The sequence below is a fragment of the Hippichthys cyanospilos genome, chromosome 1 (genome assembly GCF_059441005.1).
Source record: "Hippichthys cyanospilos isolate Australia breed blue-spotted pipefish chromosome 1, RoL_Hcya_1.0, whole genome shotgun sequence".
NCBI lineage: Eukaryota > Metazoa > Chordata > Actinopteri > Syngnathiformes > Syngnathidae > Hippichthys > Hippichthys cyanospilos.
In genome coordinates, this window is record NC_142369.1 from 11,639,594 (window position 1) to 11,662,418 (window position 22,825).

General features: G+C 39.2%; 2 protein-coding genes and 1 long non-coding RNA gene across 3 annotated transcripts in view; 1 reads left to right on the forward strand and 2 right to left on the reverse strand.

Annotated features, from left to right (window-relative positions):
- Positions 1 to 15,136, reverse strand: mapk1 (mitogen-activated protein kinase 1). The gene is made up of 9 exons (XM_088434410.1): positions 14,918 to 15,136; positions 7,274 to 7,456; positions 6,140 to 6,329; positions 5,943 to 6,059; positions 5,002 to 5,116; positions 4,788 to 4,919; positions 3,139 to 3,248; positions 2,942 to 3,071; positions 1 to 2,797 (listed from the first exon to the last, which is right to left on the reverse strand). Exons 1-8 carry the CDS (start codon positions 15,064 to 15,066, stop codon positions 2,955 to 2,957), a joined length of 1,113 nt encoding a protein of 370 aa, XP_088290536.1. The 5' UTR covers positions 15,067 to 15,136; the 3' UTR covers positions 1 to 2,797; positions 2,942 to 2,954.
- On the forward strand, positions 14,777 to 20,484 carry LOC148429137 (uncharacterized). The gene is made up of 4 exons (XR_015867899.1): positions 14,777 to 15,105; positions 19,072 to 19,151; positions 19,213 to 19,311; positions 20,008 to 20,484. It is a non-coding gene; the product is annotated as an uncharacterized LOC148429137 (long non-coding RNA).
- The window catches only part of LOC148429138 (early estrogen-induced gene 1 protein-like), a 24,907-nt gene continuing 19,006 nt past the window's right edge, over positions 16,925 to 22,825 (reverse strand). The window contains exons 5-12 of the mRNA XM_088434421.1: positions 21,526 to 21,642; positions 21,406 to 21,452; positions 21,153 to 21,307; positions 20,903 to 21,007; positions 20,621 to 20,819; positions 20,025 to 20,146; positions 19,254 to 19,323; positions 16,925 to 19,174 (exon numbers count right to left, since the gene is read on the reverse strand). Of these exons, the coding sequence (XP_088290547.1) occupies positions 19,129 to 19,174; positions 19,254 to 19,323; positions 20,025 to 20,146; positions 20,621 to 20,819; positions 20,903 to 21,007; positions 21,153 to 21,307; positions 21,406 to 21,452; positions 21,526 to 21,642 (861 nt within the window). The 3' untranslated portion in view covers positions 16,925 to 19,128. The remainder of the gene's footprint in view (positions 19,175 to 19,253; positions 19,324 to 20,024; positions 20,147 to 20,620; positions 20,820 to 20,902; positions 21,008 to 21,152; positions 21,308 to 21,405; positions 21,453 to 21,525; positions 21,643 to 22,825) is intronic.

The following is a 22,825-nucleotide window of genomic DNA, read 5'->3' on the forward strand; positions in this document are numbered from 1 at the left end:
TTGGGGTAAAACTAGTTTTTATTAATCATTTTCTAATTAAACACATTTAGAAGTGATTGCTCAAAAAAAAAAAAAACGATTTGGCAATTGTGTACTGTTGAGAGCAGTCCAATTGCCTCAATACTGATTGTTTATTTTCTTTGTGTTTTTCTTATTCTTGGCTTTGAAAAGACCATTGAGTAATTCACATTTTAAAAACAGTCTTCAACAGTAAGAGCAAAATTCTTCACACGACAACAAAATCATTTGACCCCAAAAACAAAAAAACTGAAGCAGACACACTTTTTAAAAACACAAGCGGGACTTTTTTTTTGTCCTTTTTTTGAAATCTTTTCTTCACAATTGATCAAAACACGGTGAAGCAACAAGATCATTTAGTGTCTGATAGAAACTGAACATTCATTGGACAATAAAAATATCTGCACAAAAAAGGGGGGGAAAAAAAGGGAAAAATATATATTTTTTTCTTCACAAATCGCACACATACACTCGCGCATACAGCGGTGGCAACAAATCTTTTGTCAAATGTACAAAGCTCACTTTTTTTTCCTTTGATTGATCACGTCAGAAGCTGCACACAGAATTGTCAAAGAAGGCACGAACAGACACAAAAGAACGGAGCACAAGCGCTGATCAGCACACAAACCGTTCCGACGCTGCTGCTTCCCGGTGCCTTTGAACGCCTCCCCCCAAACAAATACGCTTACAATATATATGTACAAACCGCCGCAGGAGCATTTGATGCTTTATTGTTTTTTTTTTTTTTTATCTGCTCAGCTGAGAAAGTGCAAAACTACTTAAGTCAACTGTATCTTTAAGAACTTTTGGCTAGGCCACACCTTTTTAAAGCAATTATTTTCAAAATTCCTAAAGAGATTAGCAACAGGAGCGCCCAAAGCTAATTGCAAGTATGAGCTGTCAAAACAGATTTTTGAATTGAGTTTGTTGGCCTTCATGCTGCAAGCATTCCTGTTTTGGAGGGAAAGCAGCGTTCCCAAAACAACATTTACATTCTCGTCTCATTTGTTGGTCATGCAGCAGTCACCATTTGTGGGAGGGGGGGAAAAAAAAACAAACAAACCACCTGCTAGCTACGTAGTTAGCTGACAGCGAATATCAAGTGTGTGATGCAAACCAAGTTGAGTTTATTCGGTTTCATGTAATGTTCATTTTTGTGAGAAAAACACAAAATACACTTTTGTAGCAGTTTGTTGGTCCTCGCGCTGCAACAAATTAGCGACCGGCACCTACAAGCTAGCTAGCTGGCAACTAATTCAAGGCTACGATGTCAAAAACCTGGGGTAGAACAAGCTTTAAAAAAAAAAAAAAAGTCAAAATGCTTTCCAGGGCATGCTAGTTGGTTTTGGTGCTGAATTTTAATTTTTGAGAAAAAGCAGCCTCAAACAGATTGGCCATGAAAAGGGTAATAATTGCACCAGAGATTAACACAGTGGGATAAATCCACTTGTTATTTCAAAATTTCTTCAAAATGTCAACACGTAAATTCAGCCCAATCCACTGTAGTGTTTTTGGCTCAATTTCAAGAGAAACTAATTAAGTGACATTTATTTGTCCTAATCTTTATTTATTTAATGAGAGGAAACATAGCCTCCCATAATCTAAATTACTATTGAATCAAAACGATTGCCCTTCATACGGCATTAATGTTTGTGAGGAAAAAGCAATGTTCCACACTATTCTTAGATAGCCGCTAATTTGAAGTCATGTATTTGAATAATGAAATAAATTAACGCCCTTTTTGACTTTTTGTCTTTCATGGTTTGTGGGACTGCCGCCCAAACTAAATGTCGCACTTTGTTAGTTACCTGCCAGCTAAACGGAGTTTTACGTGCGTTTTAAAATGATCGAGCGGACGCGAACCCACCTGCCCCCAGTTTTTGTGTTGCAATTAGACATCAGAATGCGCATTTTGAGATTTTGTAGGCGCTACTCCTGTGACACGTGGACGGCGGCTGAGCTTTTCACATACACACACATTCACACTTTTTATGTGTGTGTGTGTATATATATATATATATATATATATATATATGCATTAATAAAAATAAAAAAAGGGGGTGGGGGGGACGCTGAAGCACCTTGTTGGAGGCGGAACGGTAAAGGCCCGTGTGGCACTTGACATGCTCTTTGTATACACAGCTGGTAACAGTCATGCAGAGGGGGCACACTTGTCTTCTCAGCAGGCCACGCACACACGCACACAAGGAAAATATAATCAGTTTCCCAACATAAACACACGTTTTACCATTTAGAAAGAATAAACTATGGGGGTGTTTTTTTCTTTCTTTCCCTTTCAAACACATTAAGACTGTCCCGTGCTGACCCGCGAAGGCTAAAACAGAAGCTTCATGTACAATAAAAGGACGATTCTGTGGGAAAACCATCAGAACCATGGCTTTTTTTTTTTGTGGCTGATGATGTCGACTCTTTGCATAAATCACTCGTTTTTTGGGGGGGGCATGACGTGCAGGCGACGACGGAAAAAGAAAAAACTTTGAAAGGAAAAGGGGGGAGGGTTTGAAAATCACCCCTAGCTGCGATGGACCCCCAGAAGCCGAGCCGCTGGCCCACCCCTACCTCATCCTGGAACGACAGACTGATTGATTCCTGACGCCATTCCTGAGCAAAGTGGACTTGATGAGCAACAACCGATGGGTCTGGGAATCAAAACGAGTAGTAAAAAAAAAAAAAAAAAAAAAACCTGCAACAACAGTGTGGAGGAAGTGGGTTTTGGGGGGGGGGGGGGGGGGGGGGGGGGGCAGCGGAAGGGAATCATCTGCAGGATAAACAAAAAAATGGGGTTACTCTTCATTGTTAAATGCTTCATTGTTAAATGCATTGTTAAATTTCACTTTGATTCTAGCAATGCTCGGCCACTGTGTAGCTTTTGCTGCAAAGCATTCTGAAGCCATTTACTGACCTGCCGCGAGGTGTTAGGACCGGAACCCGGGCTGGAAGCGTGCCGTCTCCTCAAAGATAAGCTCCTTCAGAGTCTCCTTGGGAAGGTCGTCTAGCTCCATGTCGAACTTGAACGGCGCTTCGGCGACCGGCTGTGGCAAAACGCAAACGTCAACACCGCATTGAAAACATGTGCGGGGTCACCGAGGCGTCACTCACCTCATCGGTGGGGTCATAGTATTGTTCCAAGTAGGGGTGCGCCAGGGCCTCCTCCACCTCGATCCTCTTGTGGGGGTTGAAGGTGAGCATCTTGTCCAGCAGATCCAACGCTGACATGAACAAAGACAGCGTGAAAATATCCGCAATGTACCATATTGTCCACTAGAGGGAGCCACACCAATGACAGAGCTCGCTTGATCTGGTTTGAGAATGGAGTAGTTTACAACTACAGTAACGGATAGGTTGATTGGATAAAGGTCAATTTTGCACTTTAACACGATGAAAGGCATATTATTTTGCCCACGTGGTCGCCAACCTCACGTGTCAGTGTAATATCTGTGTATGAGTAAGGACCTAAAACATGGTGACCTGACCATGTGAGTGTAGTGCACAGGTGTCAGCAAATAGGGGTGCTTTGTTGGCTTTCTGGTAAATTTACTATGGAAATATCCAAGTTGTGTGAATAATTGTTACAGCTGTAGTTCACACAGTAAAAAAAAAAAAAAGGCCCAGAAAAGGATAATATTTGTTCAGGAATTTCCATCCTGGTAATTCATTTATTCAGTTATTTTTACATTTGATGTCAACTTTCATTTTTGTTATTCTTGGAGTGCTTTTGTTAGTACTAGGGTTCAATTTCCAAAAACAAGTCTTCCCTTTATGTGTTCTTTATTTTGATGAGTATTTACATAGTAGATTCTTAGTGAAGGCATCAAGCCTATGGATGCGGGGTTATGTATTCGACAAAAAAAGGGAAAAGAACTGAAAACATGCTTTATGTTCTAGTTTCTTTCTAATAGCCACCCTTTGCTCTGATTACTGCTTTGCACACTCTTGCCATTCTCCCGATGAACTTGAAGCAGGAGTCACTTGAAATGGATTTCATTTTACCAGTGTGCCTTATCAGTGTCAATAATTGGATTATTTATTTATTTTATGTGTTGTGTTGTGCAGAAGTTATTACATAGCTGACAGCTCTATTGTACAGTTATGAACAACTGTTAAATTTTATATTAAGGAAAGATTGAGTGGTCATAATTACTTTAAGAAACTACGTGTTGGGTGTCCAAACCTGCATAGAGTGCAAGATTTATTAAAAAAGAAAAAAAAAAAAACATTAAGTAATGTGTAATCTCAAAAAGTAAAAATTAAAATGTTCGACCTCCTTCCGTATGGCCAAACTGTAACACTCGAAAATACATTTGAAACCAACCCCAAAAGCTCGTGCATGAAATTGATTGACAGAAGCAGCACATTTTCGCTAAAATCATTTGACTTTCATAAATTTAAAGCATTGTTTTTTTTCAAACGCTCATTTGTATTTGATTTTGCTTCTGAAACTTTCAGCAATTTTTGTTTATCTATTTTTTAAATATAACCATGGTCGACATCACAACTAACGTCATCCCTTTCCTTCTCTTATTGGTTGCAAAATCATGTGAAGACTAATGTGTGACCAAAAATAATGGAAGTTTTTTTTGTTTATTTTTTTTTAAATATGGGTTGTCACTTGACTTCATTTCAGCGGTGCAAATAGGCAACTATCATGGATAATTATACGACGCGCACATTGCACGCATACAAGGAGCATGCCATGGATTTATTTATTAGATTTTTTTTGTGTTGTGCATTTTCTTGTAGGTTCAGACCTTTGGCATCAGCGTTGGGGAAGAGGCGGTTCCAGGCCACTTTGCCACGCAGCGGGAGAGAAAGTAAATAGTTCCTGGCTTTGATGTTGATGATGCAGTTGAGGTCCTCCTGAGAAGGAGAACCCAAAATACCTGAGAGAGGACAAGAAGATTCACGTGAGGATAGACACACATCAAGATGAAGGTTAAAACAACCAAACAAAAAAGGTTTTACCCAGAATGTGGTTGAGCTGATCCAGGTAGTGTTTCCCGGGAAAGATGGGTCGATTGGACAGCATCTCAGCCAGGATGCAGCCCACTGACCAGATGTCTATGGACTTGGTGTAGCCCTGAAAGTCAACTCACAGACATGAGACGACTTTTACAAAGTAACTTTGTAAGTAAGTTGCTATTGCTGGCCACATTTGATTTGACAAAAGGGACAGATAGGCCAGATGAGATTTAGATCACTTTAAAAAAAGTTCAATTGGGAAAAGAATGTTCAGTATGTAAAATTTATATTGAGCATTTACTTTTCTTATTTATACATTTTACTTAGAGAGTTGATCACCAAACCAACTTCAGGGGAAAAAGCATTAGCAAGCATGCACAGATTCTATATTTCCTTGGTCAAGGGAGCACCGCATCCTCCAGTCTCTGCTCACAACATTTTTAGTTAGCTCATATTCTCTATAATTCACTGAAAAAGATTTGTAGTGCTATATTACCAGCAAGGTTTCAATGAAATATTGCATGTTGATGCGAGCGAATAAAAGTCATCTATGTAGGTCAGAGCCTGGTTTTGAAAAGTAGTGCTTTGGCACCTTCTTTTGTCTTCTAGAGGAACTTATGAAGGACCTATGGGATTTAAAAGGCATCACCAAACACTAGTGATGGGCAAAAATCAGCCAAATAATGTCACCTCCATTATATCAACAGCTACAAGTGATTACGCAATCCATTCCTGTTTGCCTTTGACATGCCTTTAGTGTAGTCTCTTGGAAATGGCAGATCTTGGCTCTCCCTAGCTACTGAATCATGGGCAGAAAAAACCTCAAGAGTGGGGTCCGGGTTACGCAACCGAGCACACTGTTACATAGCCATTTACCTACATTGTCAAACTCACATTTTACATAAGACAACATTTCCTTTCAATTTGTTTAGAAACAAGCGCACCTTGGAGTTGAGCATGATCTCGGGAGCTCGGTACCAGCGCGTGGCCACATACTCCGTCAGGAAGCCGGTGTGGTCGTGGTCCGGGTCGGCCACCCGGGCCAAACCGAAGTCGCAGATCTGTGACCAAACAAATGTTGACGGTGAGGAGGACGCAAGACCACGTTAATGTGAATAGGGGACCGGATGCTGGGTTGCACCTTGAGATCACAGGTGGTGTTGAGAAGGAGGTTGGAGGGCTTGAGGTCACGGTGCAACACGTTGGCCGAGTGGATGTACTTGAGGCCTCGCAAGATCTGGTAGAGGAAGTAGCAAATGTGGTCATTGCTCAGGTGCTGGGTCTTAAGCAGCTTGTACAAGTCCGTCTCCATCAGGTCCTGTACGATGTAACTGAGCGATGTCATCGTTGAGGAAAACTTCACACTTGGGGAAGTTCGCAAAAGTCCTGAGCATCAGTCAGATGAAGTTTAGTGGGAGAAAACTGTTTTGCGTGATTTGTAAACACCTGTGATTTTCGATGAAATTGACTTTTTAGGGTGGTAGTTCTTGTTTTGCATAATCTATAAGGACCTATGAGCTTCAGTCCAAGGAGTTTAATGGGGGCAAAGAAGTTCATTTTTTGTGCTTTCTGTAAGTGCCTGTAAGTTGTAATTAAAGGGAGTTTAGTGTGGGAAAGTAGTACATGCTTTGTGTTCTCTTAAGGACTTGTGAGCCACACTCCAATGGTGCTTCATGGGGGGTAGGTAGTTCTTGGTTTATGTCATATTTAAAGACCTGTGAAGTTCAAACGTTGCATAACACAGTTGAGAACTTCCAGTGAAATGTCCTTCATCATACTTATCTACTTATATTAATTTCTATTGTGCTACATGTACAGTAGTCATCCTGAACTACAGTTGACAGGAGCGATCCCATTCATCATGACGCATAAATTGTGCTCGCAATTACTTTTTTTTTTGGACTGTGGAGTATTTATAGTCACTCTGTTTTAATGTTTATGGTGGCACTTATCATTGACAGCTAGCAAAAAAACTCACTTGCACGTCCAGATTATTTCTACTGCTCAAGGTGACGGTTATCAATATCTGATGGGGTGCAATTACACACTGTCAAAGTATGCATTAAGATTGTTGCAACTATCCACAGTCACACACAATCGATTATTATTTTGATCAACTACTTTGATTATTACTCAATGTTTCATTTGAAGACTTTGCTTCAATTAAAAATAAAAATCCTCAGAATTTTTACTGTAAATATTCCCAGATCTGCAGGAATATTTCTTTTGTCCAATCAATTCAGAATAACGCTCCTACGTAGCAGGTTAAGGATACACATCCTTCATCTGATCGATGGTGGGCGTGCGTATGATGTCGTTGATTCCGATAATGTTCTCGTGCTTGAAGCGCAGTAAGATCTTGATCTCGCGTAGCGTGCGCTGGCAGTATGTCTGGTGCTCGAAGGGACTGATCTTCTTGATGGCCACGCGCAGCTTGTTGTCACGGTCGTACGCCGAGCTGGGTTTGGGGGACACAGACCAAATAAGCTGAAAGTTAATGATGTATTTATTGTGCTATATTCACCTGGTATCTGTTAGGGCTGCACAATTAATCGAATTTTAATCGCGATCATGATATTGGCTGTTTTTTTCATTGGTTTGCACTCAGCAAGTAAATTAGCTGTGTTGCCCTGTGCGCCAAGGTTTTGCCATGTCTTAAGTGGATTTTTTTAAATTATGATTTACTTTATTTATTTTAGTCTATTATTACCATTTGTAAGTATCACGCCTTGATGTCTTGTTTATACACTGCTTGGTAAAAAAAAAAAAAACGGCAAGAAATAGATGTGTTTAACCAAACATGATGAATAATCATGATTAATAATCGTGATTTCAACATTGACCAAAATAATCGTGACTACTATTTTGTCCATAGTCGTGCAGCCCTAAGGTTTGTGTTTGGTTACGAAACTTGGGCAATCCAAGCACGAGGGCATTCTGACATCTATTACCTAGAACTGCAGAGAGCAGTGTTTATTAAAATACGAATATGAATAAATATAAAAAAACACAACCTATTTATTCATCTTTGATACAATATTGTACATAGCTTTAAAAATGGAGCGATGACATCAATTGCTGTCATTCAATTCAGTGAATGAGTTAAAAACCAAATGTGTCTCTCGAGCAGAAGTTTACCAATCACACACAAACATTTATGAGTGTGGTCATATTCTCATACAATTCAACTTACAAGCCAAGCAATAAACAAAATGGTCGCCTTGTTAATCACGCTTGGATACGTCAGATTGTTATCCGTCTTCCCAGACCTGACATGCGCGTAAATGAGCAATACCATGTGAGCGTGCTGATGTAATAAGAACAGAGACAAACGCGACTACTATTACTACAACTGCTGCCGCTTTCTTCTCTCTCCCTCGGCCGCGTAGTGATTTTTTATTTTATTTTTTTTTAAACGCCGCAGAGAGCAAAGAACGCCCACATTGTGCGACAGAAGAAGAAAAGTGGTTGCCATGGTGATGGCCAAATGTAAACAGCGGCGTGCCAGCCTTCTGCCAGGGCAATGTGACTGACCTTCCTTTCCACTTGGCTGTGAGGAATGTGCATGTGTGTGGGAGAAGGCGTTTGTGTGGGAGGAATTGTGTGTGAGTGCACGTGTGCATGTGTGAGAGTGTGTGTGAGTGGGAGGCAGAGCTGAAAGATACTGACGGCGGCTTCTGTTGCACTCAGCATGATGCTAACATGCTCATATTTTAACGTATTTATTCAGGGCCGAGCATGTGGGGTTTTTCTTTTCGGGCGATTTGTGGCAAAAAAAAAAAAAAAAAAAAGGGGCAAAGATAATACGCCAACTGTCAACCAATAAAGCTCAGCTTTGCGGTGATATTGCTTAACAACAAGTAAAATGACCCAGGGAGGATAGACACATTTACCGGGCAGTAACTAATAGGGATGGGCCAGAGTGCTATAAAATACTGTACAGAACATGGGGATAATGCACTGCATGCCAATCCTCTCCATTTAATTTAAGCAAGAAATGTTATGCAGGGGAGCAGAAATGTTCTGGGGGGGCAGTCACTGCTTCAAAATAAACTGTACCATATCAAGAAGTGTAGAAAACAAACAACCTTGGTATGCTTTTATTTTGAAGTTCCTCCCAGAAGCATGGTATAGTGACAAAGGTCAACTTGATCTGTCCATTCCAGAGCAGCTTTCATGTACTAAACAACAACAGTTTTGCTTGTTTTTTTTCTGACTGGCATTCTTTTTCCCGGCTGATTTTTATCACTGACTTCTTACGAACAAATTCAGCTAATGAGAACGGGCACCCAGAACATAGCTCGTTCGTATTCAGAGGAGTGCGGTAGTTGAATGTGTGTCATTAATTTTCTACATTTGTTTGTTTTATGTGTCCGGACGATTCTATTTGTTTTATTTAAAGAGTTATTTTAGTCAAAAAAAGAGGCAGAAAGTTCAATTCCTTGCACAACTTGCATTGCTAAAAATTAACATGTATTTGTTTTGAATGACAGATCCATAGAATGACCTTATCAACAAAGATCTTTATACAATATATATTTAGGATTATAGGTTTATAGTATACAATTCAATAAAAAAAAAACATTTTGAGACCAGTTACTTGGGTACAACGGCTGTATAATCAACAATAAGTTTAAAAATAAATCTACATCAGCTTCAAAAACTCCACACTGATCAGACCCTGACAATAAATAAGATTATGCCGTGTCATAACTACAGCAATTGAGGTATTGTTTCAGGCATGACTCGTTTGGTTAAATCAAAACAGGAAGTTGGGTGCAAGACAATTACAACACCTGCCTATCAATGTCAGCAGCAGTTTGAGTGCCAGTCCGCCCAGAGTCTGTAACTGAAACCCGCCAAGTTAATTTTGACCGATCTAACCGAAAGTCGGACTGCCACAATTGATTTTTCTCACCCTTGACTTGAGAACAAGGGTGGGCGATTAGCTTCCATTTTCAAGCAACACAAAAGTGCTAAAAGGTAAGCGTAGCTATATTTAGTTTTTTTTAGGATGCAACTATAGTATATCCTTGGTGTATTTTCACAAATGCCTGTTTTAAAGACAGCCCGCAACTCTTGTGAAAACACAACAATAGGTTTCCTTGATTTTTTTCTTTTTTTTTGCCGAACGATGACAGTTCCGTCGCATTTCCTGCTTCTTCGTCCTCGGCGGTGTTGCCATGGAGACGGAAATGCAAAGGCTTTGCGCCGCAGCCGCCGCGTTATGTAATACTAATGTTACCATGACGACGTGTGGATGGGAGGATTGGGTACCGGGGAAGGGTCGGAGGAAGCAGCTCGCTGTGCTTCAGGGCAATAAGGGGACACCAAATGAGCCAAACGTGGCAAAGTCCGAGGGTGTGCGGAGGCTTTGAACACAACACAAGCAGATACACCCACCAGCTTGTGTGCCTGAAATTTAATAAAACGATACTACAGCTAGAGCAACTCGGTGGCGCATTGGTTAACACGTCCGCCTAGGGCTGCACAATTAATCATATTTTAATCGCGATCACAATATTGGCTGCCACGATTAATTAAGCTCACCCTACCACCCGGGGGGGGGGGCAATGTTTCCCACATGCTTGCGTGACAAAAGCCTCAGCTTTTCTCACCCTAATATATTATTTACCAGTGTGAAATGGCATTGAGTAGCTCACCTGATTCCTAATACAGTATATTCAGTGCTGTCAATTGAGATCTATTTTGAAAAATCCAATCAGCAAAAATTTGAATACATTTGGTTTGAAAAGACTGAAAATGACATTTTAATTATAATTTTAAAATGCATTAAAATAAATAATGTGCTTGGTTCTAAGGCTTATTTTTTCATAGGTTTACATTCAGCAAGTAAGTTAAATGTGTTAACAGTTATTGCCATGTCTTGAGAATTTGTTTTATCTACTTGATTTATTTCAGTTTATTTTTTATTATTTGTAAGTACCGAGCCTTGAAGCCTTGTTTATATACTGCTTGTTTAAAAAAGGGCACTAAATAAACATGTTTGACAAAACATGATGAATAATTGAGATTTCAATATTGACCAAAAATTGTTGAGTTAGGCGGCTTCATTTCAACAAGAATAGTTTGTTGATGCCATTTTATGGAAACTTGGTGCCAAGAAACAAAATGAAGTGAAATGAAGAGTGCCATTTCGACAAATGTAGTTCTTTGCCACTATCTCGGTGCCAAAGAACTAAGTTGAAGTGACTCAAGGCGCTTCAATTGGACAAAACCAGTTCTTCAATCCCATTATGGCATCTTAAAGCCAAGAGACTATTACAATGACTATGTTAAGGTTAGTTGAGGAGCTTCAATTTGAAAAAGGTAGTACTTTTGTCCCCATCAGAACTAATAAATTTGTCACCATATAATGAGCAATGAGTTTGCCATTTATGCGGGCTTGTCGAGCACAATCTCATAAACGACATCTCCTTTGCAGCCTCTCGTTCTTTGCCATGGGCTTTGAGGACAGGCTGGGGGGGTTGCTAATGATGTCACAGGCAGAAGCGTTGCTACGGCGACAAGCACCACAATGGTGTTTCAAGAGGACCGCAGCAGTGCAAAGAATCGACGAGGGCCGCAAAGCGATGTTTAGATTTTGCCTTGAGCATGAAGAAGGCGCTAAAGTCACAAATGGGAAATTGTTTTGTCATAGAAAACACATTTAAATGTGGCTTTATGAATGTGCAGTCAACAACGGGGTTGCTCTGCTTTAGCATAACTGCTTTTGTGTAGGCTGTTACTTGGGCGGGTACCCATACCAACTATTGGTATCTGGCCGATACATGGCCTTATTTCAAGGTATTCTATATTCAAGAATCTCTGTCGTGACGCTAAACATAAATAAATTATTTGAAAAGAGGTAAATGTTCTGACTGTGGTGCATTATTATTTTAAGCATTAAAGAACCAGAAAATAATTTATTTCATTCTTTTTCTTATTTTTTTTTAATGAATCAGCTTGTTTGACCAATTATTCAAATATGGTTCTGCTAAATATCGAAATCAATGAAGTCCACAACAAATCTGGCACGAATGAAAAATAGCGAGGCAAACTTTGACAAAAAGTATTTTTGAAAGGGTTATAATTAATATATTTTTAAAAACATACAAACTTTGCCAAAAAAATGATAGGGGAAAATGTCGTTACATACGTCACATTCTTTACAACAGTGGATGCAGACACACAGAAGGGGGACTGTTTAATGTGCGGCACTCGTAAAGATAACATTCGTGATAACGTCTCTACCTCTTCAATTTCGACACCGAACCTTCTTTGCTGCAAACAACAAAAATGTAACTCAAATTGAAGTTGGACAAAATAAATACAAATGGAATTGAATGCAACCAACTGTGGTTTAAAAAAAAAAAGTCACAAAAAAAGAAACAAAAGCTCAGGTCGCCGTTGTTAAACAGTATTTTTTGTAGTTGCTTATTTCCTTGTCCACATTTTCAATGTAGTGGTAGTGCAACATTCGAGTATCCGAGGTAAAAGTTTACTTAAGTAAAAAGTTGCACAATCACTAACAAAAAAAGACTGAACCCTACAATAATAAAAACAATCTTGAATATATTGCTTTTTAAAATTTTCTTCCAATTACTGACAATTTATATGCACTATTTTGGTATACTTTTCTACTCTATTTTTGTATTGTATTTTGAAAGTCATTGCTGCAAATATTTAAATCGTTACTTCTCCAATATTTCTAGATTTTGCAAAATGTCAATTTTTTTTATTAAGAAAACATTTTCAGCATTTTGACTTTTATATTTACAAGGGAACTTGATAAATGGCACTCAAACCCCTGACGCAAGCGCACTCCCATCGCAAACAATGACGTGAGACTGAGACACGGAAATGAGCAGGGACCGAAAGGAAAAAAAAAAAAAAAAAATCAGTATTTCCGAATCATTTTTAACTTGTGTTTGATGCTAAAAATGATTATTTGCATTCATAACTATAGGTTCTTTTTTTCTAAATAAAAACCTTGAAGACAAAAAAAAAAATCCTTAGAAGTTCAGTTATATAAAAAGTGTCAGGCATGATAAAGGGTTATTATCAGACTTAAGTTGCGTTTTTGTTAAAAGAAATTTAAAAAAAGGAATTGTTTTACTGAAAATAGGGGCTCCAGGAATAGAATTACATCAATGTTGCATTTGAGTGCTATAAAGCAGCAGTGCATATCTAACAGCTACATAGTATGTTTACATACATATATCTCTCGCTCTCTCTATTTATATTCAGTATACTGTTTATATTTGTGTGTGTGTGTGTGTGTGTGTGTGTGTGTGTGTGTGTAAAACCATGTAACTGTACGAGGTCTGTAAGAATTACCCATGACTGCTCTGACAAGCAAAAACATAGGCAAAATACACGAGAATGCTTGAATTACATAATGTGAGCTCATAAGGCCGCAAGAAGCAGCAAAGGTTGCCCACACTCTGAAATTTAAAAATTAACAATTAAAAAATTTATTGATGCCTAAATTCACAATTCAACATCAAAAGGGAACCTGCGGCCGAAAAAAAAGAAATGTAATACCTGAAATGAATGAAACAAATATAAAACCTGAAAAATCTTCGACAGTATTTAATCAATGTGGATTTGCACACGGCTAAAAATAAGAAAACCATTGAAATAGAAAATTGACAATTTCTCACAGGTTTATGGTAAACTGGATGGGATTTGTAGACATGTGTTCAAAATTATTTGTCATTGGTTTTATTGTCATTGGATCAAAAAGTACTTGTGGTATTGGTATCAATGACTACTAAATAATTGTGCACTGATACTGGTATTGGTTTGAAAATCAAGGGGTATTGAAAATTCCTAATTACAGTACCTGTAGCAGATCCAAATTGTATCAATTGATATCTAGCATTACAGAAAAACGATGAGATTAAAAAAATATCTGGAATAGCTAAATGCACCTTTCTCTTACACTTAATTCCTCTGCGAAGATAACGACATTCGGTCAGCTTGTACTGAATCAACTCTAAAAAAACGTTTTTCTCTTGATTGAACCATCAAAATAAAAAACATCTGAAGCTGACAGCAGATTGCAATTTTTGCATTGAAAATTTTGTAACGTAAGTGTTAGCAACAAAATGTGAACCCAAAAATGGGAAATTTGCGCAAATAAATTATATATTAAGTAAACATAAGTACATATACACCTTTTATCTGTTACGTACTGGCATTAATACAAGACATATTACAGAAAAAATGTAGCAAAACACAAAACGGGAGAAAAAAAATCTTGTTATATTGTATCCAGTGATATCAAGATTGATACACAAATCTGTAAAACGTTAAGAAAAGGCGAAATAAGTTTTGGTGAAATCAAACCATTTAAATAACGAGTCACATTCAAATCTGAATAAAATCTCAATACGATTCGCGCGTACCGATATCGATCATGAGAATTGTAATGTCAGCATTTGAAAACAAAAACAAAAAACACAATAATGCGTGATATTTTCATGGCCACGGTGCTTTTCTGAAATATCGTCTTCAAAATACACTGCATGGTAAATGTATTTAACTTAAAATGTCATTTTGTTGGCGCTGGCGTGACATAAATACACAAAGCAGAGGCGATTAAAACACTTTTTTCCTCAACAAGCAAATGTGTTGATTACGCTAAGTTCAACTCCAAAATCATGAAATAAAGTCACGCTGAGTTGTCGCGATGTCAGTATAAACATATGAGTGCGTCAAAGTTGGGGTCGCTGAACGAACTCAATCGTTTAATTTGTTCCGTTTTGACGCTGTAGCGGCGGAGGCTAGCAAACCAAACAGCGTTTAGCCGTGTAGCTAAGCTAACTGGCTAACCGGAGGTGTGTTCCAGCGGCGGCGGACCACTGGTTTACGTAAGGCGGCTTTGGGGTGCTCGGCGCGCGGTCTCACTCACCACACCATCCCGTAGGCTCCCTCGCCAATGTACGACAGATTGCTGTAGCGAGGCCCGACGTCGAACGCCTGTCCGCGTACCAGCTCTGTCCCCGGGCCGGGGCCGGGGCTGGGGCCACCGGCCGTGGCAGACACCGCCGCTGTCGCCATAATGAGCGCTGGTGGGCTTCTTGTTCTTCTTACCCCCGAGTGAGTCCAACAAAACAAGGGGGCGGAAATGGATGAGTTTTGGGTCCTTGTGGAGCTCGACGGAGGCCTTGGGGGGGCGGGGGAGGGGAGCGGGCGTGTGAGCGAGTCGGAGGAGGGAGCACAGCGCCGCGGAGCAGCTGCGAGTGGCGGCTAGGCAGAACAAGTTAGCGCAGCAGGAAATAACCACGGTCATGTGATCCACTCCATTTTTTTCTTACCTCCTTTTCTTGCTTTTAGCGTGGGAAAACGATCGATAATTACCAATTAGGAATAATTGACACTGCATTCATGAAGTGGACTTTTATTTACTCAGCTGCAGGGGATACGAGACCCATATTCACATTAAGATTGCAATTATAAGCCTACCAGGCCAACTGACAGCCGTTTAACATTTTGGGAAAACACAAATTCAGCTACACACACACACACACACACACGCACACACATATACAAAACACCTTTTGCAACATTGGTATCTTTTGATATTGTGACTGGTTAAAATGACAAACAATTATGCTGTTAGACTAATAATATTCTGATTCCGTATTAAAATGTGCTTTTTTGTTAACGTCTCTATCTTGTCACCTTCCAACGGGGATATGTTTTTACTTCATATATTTATAATGAAATATGTGGAAAAAATATGACATGAATCCGTTACTCCATCCATTATCTACAGTGATTCTGAAATGGGGGTACTAGTACCCCTGAGGGTACTCGAGATTTTAAATTAAACAAACAAACACGCAAACATACTTTAAAAAATAATTATTGAATTAATTGTTTCAGGAAAATACAAGTTCATAGAACACATTTTATATTCAGTAGGTTATTCAATTTTATTATTGTAAAAACAAAACAAAAAAAAAACGGATTCTAGATACTAGAATGGTACGACCCAATTTGTCATGTGCCAACACTCGTTACTTGTCAAGTTAATGATTTATTTTTCATGACCACGTCTCTACTATGATCAAAAAAAAGTTGAATATTCTTTTGTGCACAAACACTTATTTATAAATATTTTGTTTGAAAACAGGTCTGGCACTTTATGTTGATTATTTTTTGGAGGACAAATATTAATCATGTTAATTATTCATTGTTGTGAATAGATCTCTACTATAACCCCAAAACAGAACGCGTTATGTTGAGTATTTTTCTGCGGACAAATATTTACTTATGATTATTTCTTTTTGATAACAAGTCTGACAGTTTATGTACAGTAGACATTTTTTTGCGGAAATATTTATGAACAATTAAGTTAATTTATTTTTGTGAACATATCTCTACTACAACCCCAAAACAGGACGCTTTATCTTTAATATTTTTCCAACTGATTCAAATGAGGACTCTTTAGGCTAATTATTTTTTTGTGGACTAATACAAATGAAGTTTGAACGGGTCTAATGTTTATAAATCAGACATTGATGACATGTTTTAAGCTCCACCCCCCTCCGAAAAAATGCTTTGCACTGGCGTATTTCACGGGCGTACATCACTGCAAAACGGTTGAAAACCACTGATTTACAGTACTGTACTTCCTTATAAACCGCTCAAAATGAACTAATTGGCTGTCACTCCCCTCTGCTGGTCAGTCCTTGTACTACACTAAAAGAGGGGGCAGTATATTGTGTGAAGGATAATTTCTTATATCTTGCATACGTATTGTTGTCTGCAGTGTTTTTTTCCCTTCCATGATTTGACTGCCAGCCAATGGGGGTAAAAATTCTTAATTTTCATATGACTAGACAATTAGGGACCATGTGATAGTGAAAATATTGCATTATGTGTATATACAAATAAGTACTCCGTGCAAAAGTAATGGAGTAAATTTTTATTGTTTAGAAGTGTTACAAAAGTATTTCAATATAACTTTAGGTGAATACTAGCTTTGTTATAATTCTCTTGTTAGAACTAATAGTGTGAGAAAAAAAAAGGAAGGAGAGTCGTGTGCATAGCTTATAACCATCCATCCTCCGGACAAAACCGTCATAGAATAAAAGGAAAAAAATATATAAATAAATGTTGTTTTTTTTAAAGAGTACAAGAATAATAGGCGGTGTAAACCTAACAAATCAGTGGTTCATCCCCCATGCGTGAACTAAATCTAACCATGCATGTGCGTTTTTCAACAACAAAATGTGTGACTATCAAAAACTTACCGAAAAAACAAACAAAAAACAACAGTACTTAATGTCACTGTTCGGGTAGGGAAAAAAAATCCTAAAGAAGGAAGGCCAAAACAAATGTCAACAAAGAAAACGTTGCAAGCAGCCAGCTGTTTGTAAACATTTCTTTGCCGTTTCTCAAGCTTTTTGTGAACTGTTGGCTGTAAACACTAGTTGCTCCACCAGGGGGCAGCAGAGCGACCACAAATGAGGTTTAGACTTTTCAAGAAGGCTGAATAATAAAAAAATAAAATAAAAAGCAAATGGATGCCTTGTGTCTCTTGGCCGTCATTAGCGCTCTTGCTGGAAGCGAAGATGCTTCGGGCACAGAAAGAGAAACAGTCACAGGCTCCAAAAACTTCTAAGTGGCTCACTTTGGGTTCCCTGATCCACAGGGACTCACTCTCCTGGCTTCTTTCACATACACACATACACACACACCATCCTGGGTCTAAGGTACGAAAAAGATGGGGGATTCCAATTCGAACCTGCGAATTTGCTTGCTTCTGCCGTCGTATCTGACTTGGGATTCGCTGGCCATGGTTCGTCTAAAGCAATAGGGTTAGGGTTGCTATGCGTTTACGTGACGCCGCAACGCCCGTGTGAAGCAGGGCACTGCAGTGTCTGTTGAGCATGTTCACGCTGCCGCTGCAGCTTTGGATAATTAGATAAAATCAGAAAGCAGCAAGTGCTTTCAACGCAGAAATGGCTATTTTATGGTGTTACACCTATACACAGGTAACATCCCCCTATGATACAACATTGGAAGCTATCGGAACTGCCACCATCTGTGTCAGTACCTTAGACCACGGGACAATGAACTGGGATTTAAAAAAAAAAACGTGTAAAAAGTGGCTCCATGAAAGTCACTAGTGTTTCGCTGGAGTTTCAAGCACTCAAATGAACAATGTGCTTATTAGCGAACTAAACGTTTGCCTGTCGAAGCACAAACACAAGCAAAGTTTTGCGTGATTATGAACTAAGAACACAATTGAAATCACCTTGGTGTCCCCAGTAAGTCACGTTGTGATTGAGGTAAGATATCGCAAGAGTTTCACAATGATAATAATGACAATATCGCAATACAGTAATATTCGAAATGTTAGAGGAAAAACCTGAGACAATTTCCAACATATTAAAACATCAAAAATTGTCACACCAGGTTACATTAATTTTCATATTAGTACAGAAATCCTTTCTTATCCTATCATTCAACAGAACATGGCTGAATCGCAAATGAACTGTCGCAATGAACTACTTGTATCTTCGACGTTTAGTGAGGGACAATCCTGGTAATTTTCTTGAGGGACCAACCAATGTTGATGCTTTTGAGGCCAATTTTTATATTCAATTTTTGGAAAATAAAATTAAAAAAGTCAAAATAAAATGTGATTCATTGGTTGATTCATTAAATTATATGTAAACAAAAACATTTACAATACTCTGTCCTTTACTATTTGTTAACAACAAAGAAAATCTGTCAAAAGCAGATTTGAATGTATTCATCTTTGTTCTGACGTAGCACACTAGTAGGTCAAAAATAAAAATGAGTGCAAATATGAAAAAAAAGTTGCTGATTTTTGCGGTTTTCAAAATCGATCATATTGTTTTGATTTTTCGATCGAGCCCTACCTGTGATGTTGATTTTTGATCCAGTTGCGTTGCTGCGACATTACATTTGCGACACTACCGTCCATTTGACAATGCTCATGTCACCGAGGACACCACGAAGATCTCGGTGTATAAAACAAGATGACACTTAGTGGTTAAAGTGCAAACTGCTGTGTTTCTCCCGCAGTGCCGTCTTCAGACCAGCTAAATCCAGCATGGGAGAGGGGAAACAAATCCTTCCTGTTTAGTGGGTCTCGATGACCACAGGTTCGTAGCCGCCGGCCGAAACCCTGAGGGGGCGGAGCGACTGATCAGTGCTTTTCTACAGACGCAAGATGGCAGATTCGACGCAGATGGCGGACCGCTCACCTGTTGCCCAGCCGGATGGCGCTGAGTGCAGTGCTGCCGTCTCGGTTGACAAAGAGACGTAGGTTGCTGTCTGCATGGGGGAGTGGAGGAGATACAATGGCAATTTGTAAATAATAAACTTGAAATGTGATTATTTTCTATTAATGATGCATAATCAGTCCATTTTTTAAAAATGTATTAAAATTGCTAGTTTCACTCGAGATGAGAAAGTACCAAGGTCAGATATCAGCATCAGGGTGATACCGCCCTGTTTCAAGGTATTGGGTACTTGTTGTGGAAGTCGATACCAGTCACCAAAATTTGACATTGAATAAGTCTTTCTTGCTAGTAGCTGGTCCTACACTGCAGCCGTATTACACATCTGGTGAATTATGGTGTGTTAGAAAGACAGAAAGGTCCTTGTTCATTTTTTTTTCTGCATTATAAATACTAGTGGTATAGCTACTTTGTATCAGTGTGTACACAAGAGTAAATACTCATACTGGCATCTGTTTGAAAAACAAACATTTCTAATTTTCATGTTATAATTCGGAATTGTTTTTTTTATTACAATTCAATTAGATATATTAAAAGATATTTACATGAATACAATCATCCTTTATTTATTATTCAAACATGTATTACTCTTATTTCATAAAAAAAAAAACTTTTACATGCCACATTTAAACTTTTTTTCTTATCAATTTGGTTGAGGTTGCATACACCTTGTACGAGAGAGACTGATTTGTTTTTTCTGTTTTACTTTTTATTCTAGTGATACTGTATAAGCACCTTCAGTGTTGCTGACATCCTCAAAGTTTTGGCTCTGGACAATCTTCTCCACAATGTCGTCGGCGTCCATACGAGTGTCGTTCACCCAAGATGGCTGACTCTCCACAGAGTCCTGCTTCCTCCTGTAGCCGACACACAAAATATGAATTTGAATGTCCAAAATATAGGTTGGGACACATTCCTTGTTTTCACAAGTTTTTTGTTATTGAAATTAGCGCGCACAAGATTCCAAGTTTGTCTAGAGAAGTCATTGTTCTCTAAATTTGCACGCACAAGATATTAACCTAAATTCGTGCTCACACAGTTCTTTGTTATCTCAGATCAGGCATCAAATTTTTTTGTTTTCAAAAGGAGGAAAAAAAGTTGTTCATTTTTTTTGTCATGTAAATTGACACTAAAAATATTCTTGTAATCTAAATTTGCGTTCGCCAGTTTTTATCATAAGTCATGTTGAATTTTGTTCTTGAGTTATAGTCTAAAGTTAGTTCTATGTAAAGTCATTGTCGAAGAGTATTGTTTTCAAGACCTCCACTTACATGTTTTTGTTTTTTAAGTTTGTGCTATGCTGACATCTGAGATTGAAGATGAGTGTGTACCTAGGGGGCCTGTTGGTGGGTAGGAGCGGCCTTGGAGGCCGGGGGGGTCTCTCGGAGCGGCCCGTTTCTCTTTCTCCGTCAACGGGGGTGTCGGTAGCGAAGCCCCCCAGGCCCCCTGAGGTGCTGCTGCCGGTGGAGGTGTTCCTACGATGGGTCAAGTCTGACAGGCTGGAGGAGCAAGAGTGTTCCGTGCTGTAGCCTGCAGGACAAAGGAGGCGTGGCTAAAGCTATACTGCGCACGCTAAACTAAAGAAAAACATGCTTAGCTAAAGGAAAACAAACCAGAGATTTTGCTCTGCTGGCTGGCATAGCTGGAGTTGCGAGAATGTCCAGACTGGAAAAGTTCTCCAGGACAACATGGATTACTTTCAGGGTCTTCCAGAAGACCTGTCCGCAAACAAGGGAAAACAACATACAGTTTATCTTTATAATCTAAGTTTGTGCTCATAAAATGTTGTTGTCAGACTTTGCAGGTGAAATTCAGTGGTTGCCTGCAGATATAGAATTAGTTCAAGCATTCGTGGACATGTACCTGAGCTAACGATGGAAGGCCGATGTTTGGGCGTTCGGCCCAGAGAAATCCCTCCCGGCGGACCGGGTTCCGCCTTGGTTCCCTCCCCCTTACAGTCCAGCTGCAGGGTGTGCTCGCGCCCCGGGACCGAGATGCTCTTGGCCGTGCTGGCCGGGCTGAGCAAAGGAAAACACACCCCAAATAATTCATAAATATATTTTTGCTCATGAGAAAAGGCTGACCTTAACTTTCTGAATACAAAAAAACCCCTTACGTTTTAAAACAGGGGTCACCGGACAGGAGGGTCATCCCGATGATTACCTTTCCGAAACACACACAAAAAAAGTTTTACCACTGAATAAATAAATGCTAGCAGATGCTAAGAGATGCCAACTTTGAGAATGGAATTGTCCTGTCGCGTGTTCTTGGTGTCGTAGCCTTCCAGCAGGCAGCAGCGCACCGTGGAACCCGAGCCGGCAAACTCCGCCATGTTCAGGTCTGCGAAACCCAGCTGAGGGACATGGACGAGACAGAACTCACAATCGGACTTCGATATACAATGAACCCTTGTTTTTTTAGGTTAATGGGGACCGGAACCCTCCCGCGATAAGTGAACAACCGCGAAGTAGCGTCACCCCCCCACCCCACATGGAATTTTCATGCATGTGAATTTATTTAAATGTGAAAAGTATAATTTTCATATTTAAGACAAATATTATTGCAGTACACATTCTTAATTAAATTATTAAACCTTATACAGTAACTGTACAGTTATCCCTCTCCATCCTTTGTAGTCTAACGGAGAGCCGCGGTTATATTAGCAGCGCCCAGATATCAAATTAAAGTGAAGCCTGTAGGATGACCAAACATGATAACAATTAGATCTTACACTTGAAATTCCAATTCATTTCAAAAGAAATCTCGGGAAGAGAGTTTACAATGCCCTACAGTAGCTCCATTCTAAGTCTCTGTCAGAGCGTGTGTTACTTTGGGAAGCAGGGCTCTAGAGCACGTCTACAAGACATGTGAATGGCAGTTGGAGCGAGAGTAGATTGCAACTCCTGCCCTGCCCTCCTGCCATCGACTAATGAGCGCAAGCATTCTCAATTGGCAGTTAAACATTAGTATAAATAACACATTTTGTCTCACGTAAGATTCGCATTCACAAGAAGTGATGTAATTGCATTCAAGTTTTTACCTAAATGCCGCTCAAAACAGTTTGTAATCTGAAACCACTTCTTTTTTGTTATCCAAAATTATACCTACAATCTAAATTTGGCTTTCAATTTTTATGTAGTCCAACTTCATGCTTGAGAGTTTGTGATCTATTGTAAGTTTCCACTTAAACTTTTAGTTTTACAAATACAGTGACGCTTAAAATTTGTGCTTATCTTAAAAGGACAATGTGTAAGATTTAGAGCACTTTTTATTAAAAAGAAAAATGAAATGATTATACATTTCAAAAACTTGCAAACAAATGTTTTCTTGATGACCAACAGTACGTTTTATATATAATCGTAGGTCTTGTTATCATTAAATTATATTACATGGGGGGGGGGGGGGGGGGGGGGCTCCTCCGAAGGCTGTCATGACTGTTCTTGCTACGGAAAATGGTAAATCCAGCACCTTCTGCTGTCTGTAATGAAAAATGGTCTAAATCTTACACATTGTCCCTTTAAGATGTTTGCCTCTAG

Excerpts from the sequence above, each read along its gene's own strand:
- mapk1 (XM_088434410.1), bottom strand. The coding sequence starts at position 15,066 with ATGGCGACAGCGGCGGTGTCTGCCACGGCCGGTGGCCCCAGCCCCGGC. Across the intron at positions 6,330-7,273 it reads ATCGATCAGATGAAGGATGT|TTACATCGTACAGGACCTGA; the intron begins GTATCCTTAACC and ends GACATCGCTCAG. Across the intron at positions 4,920-5,001 it reads TCAGCTCAACCACATTCTGG|GTATTTTGGGTTCTCCTTCT; the intron begins GTAAAACCTTTT and ends GTCCTCTCTCAG.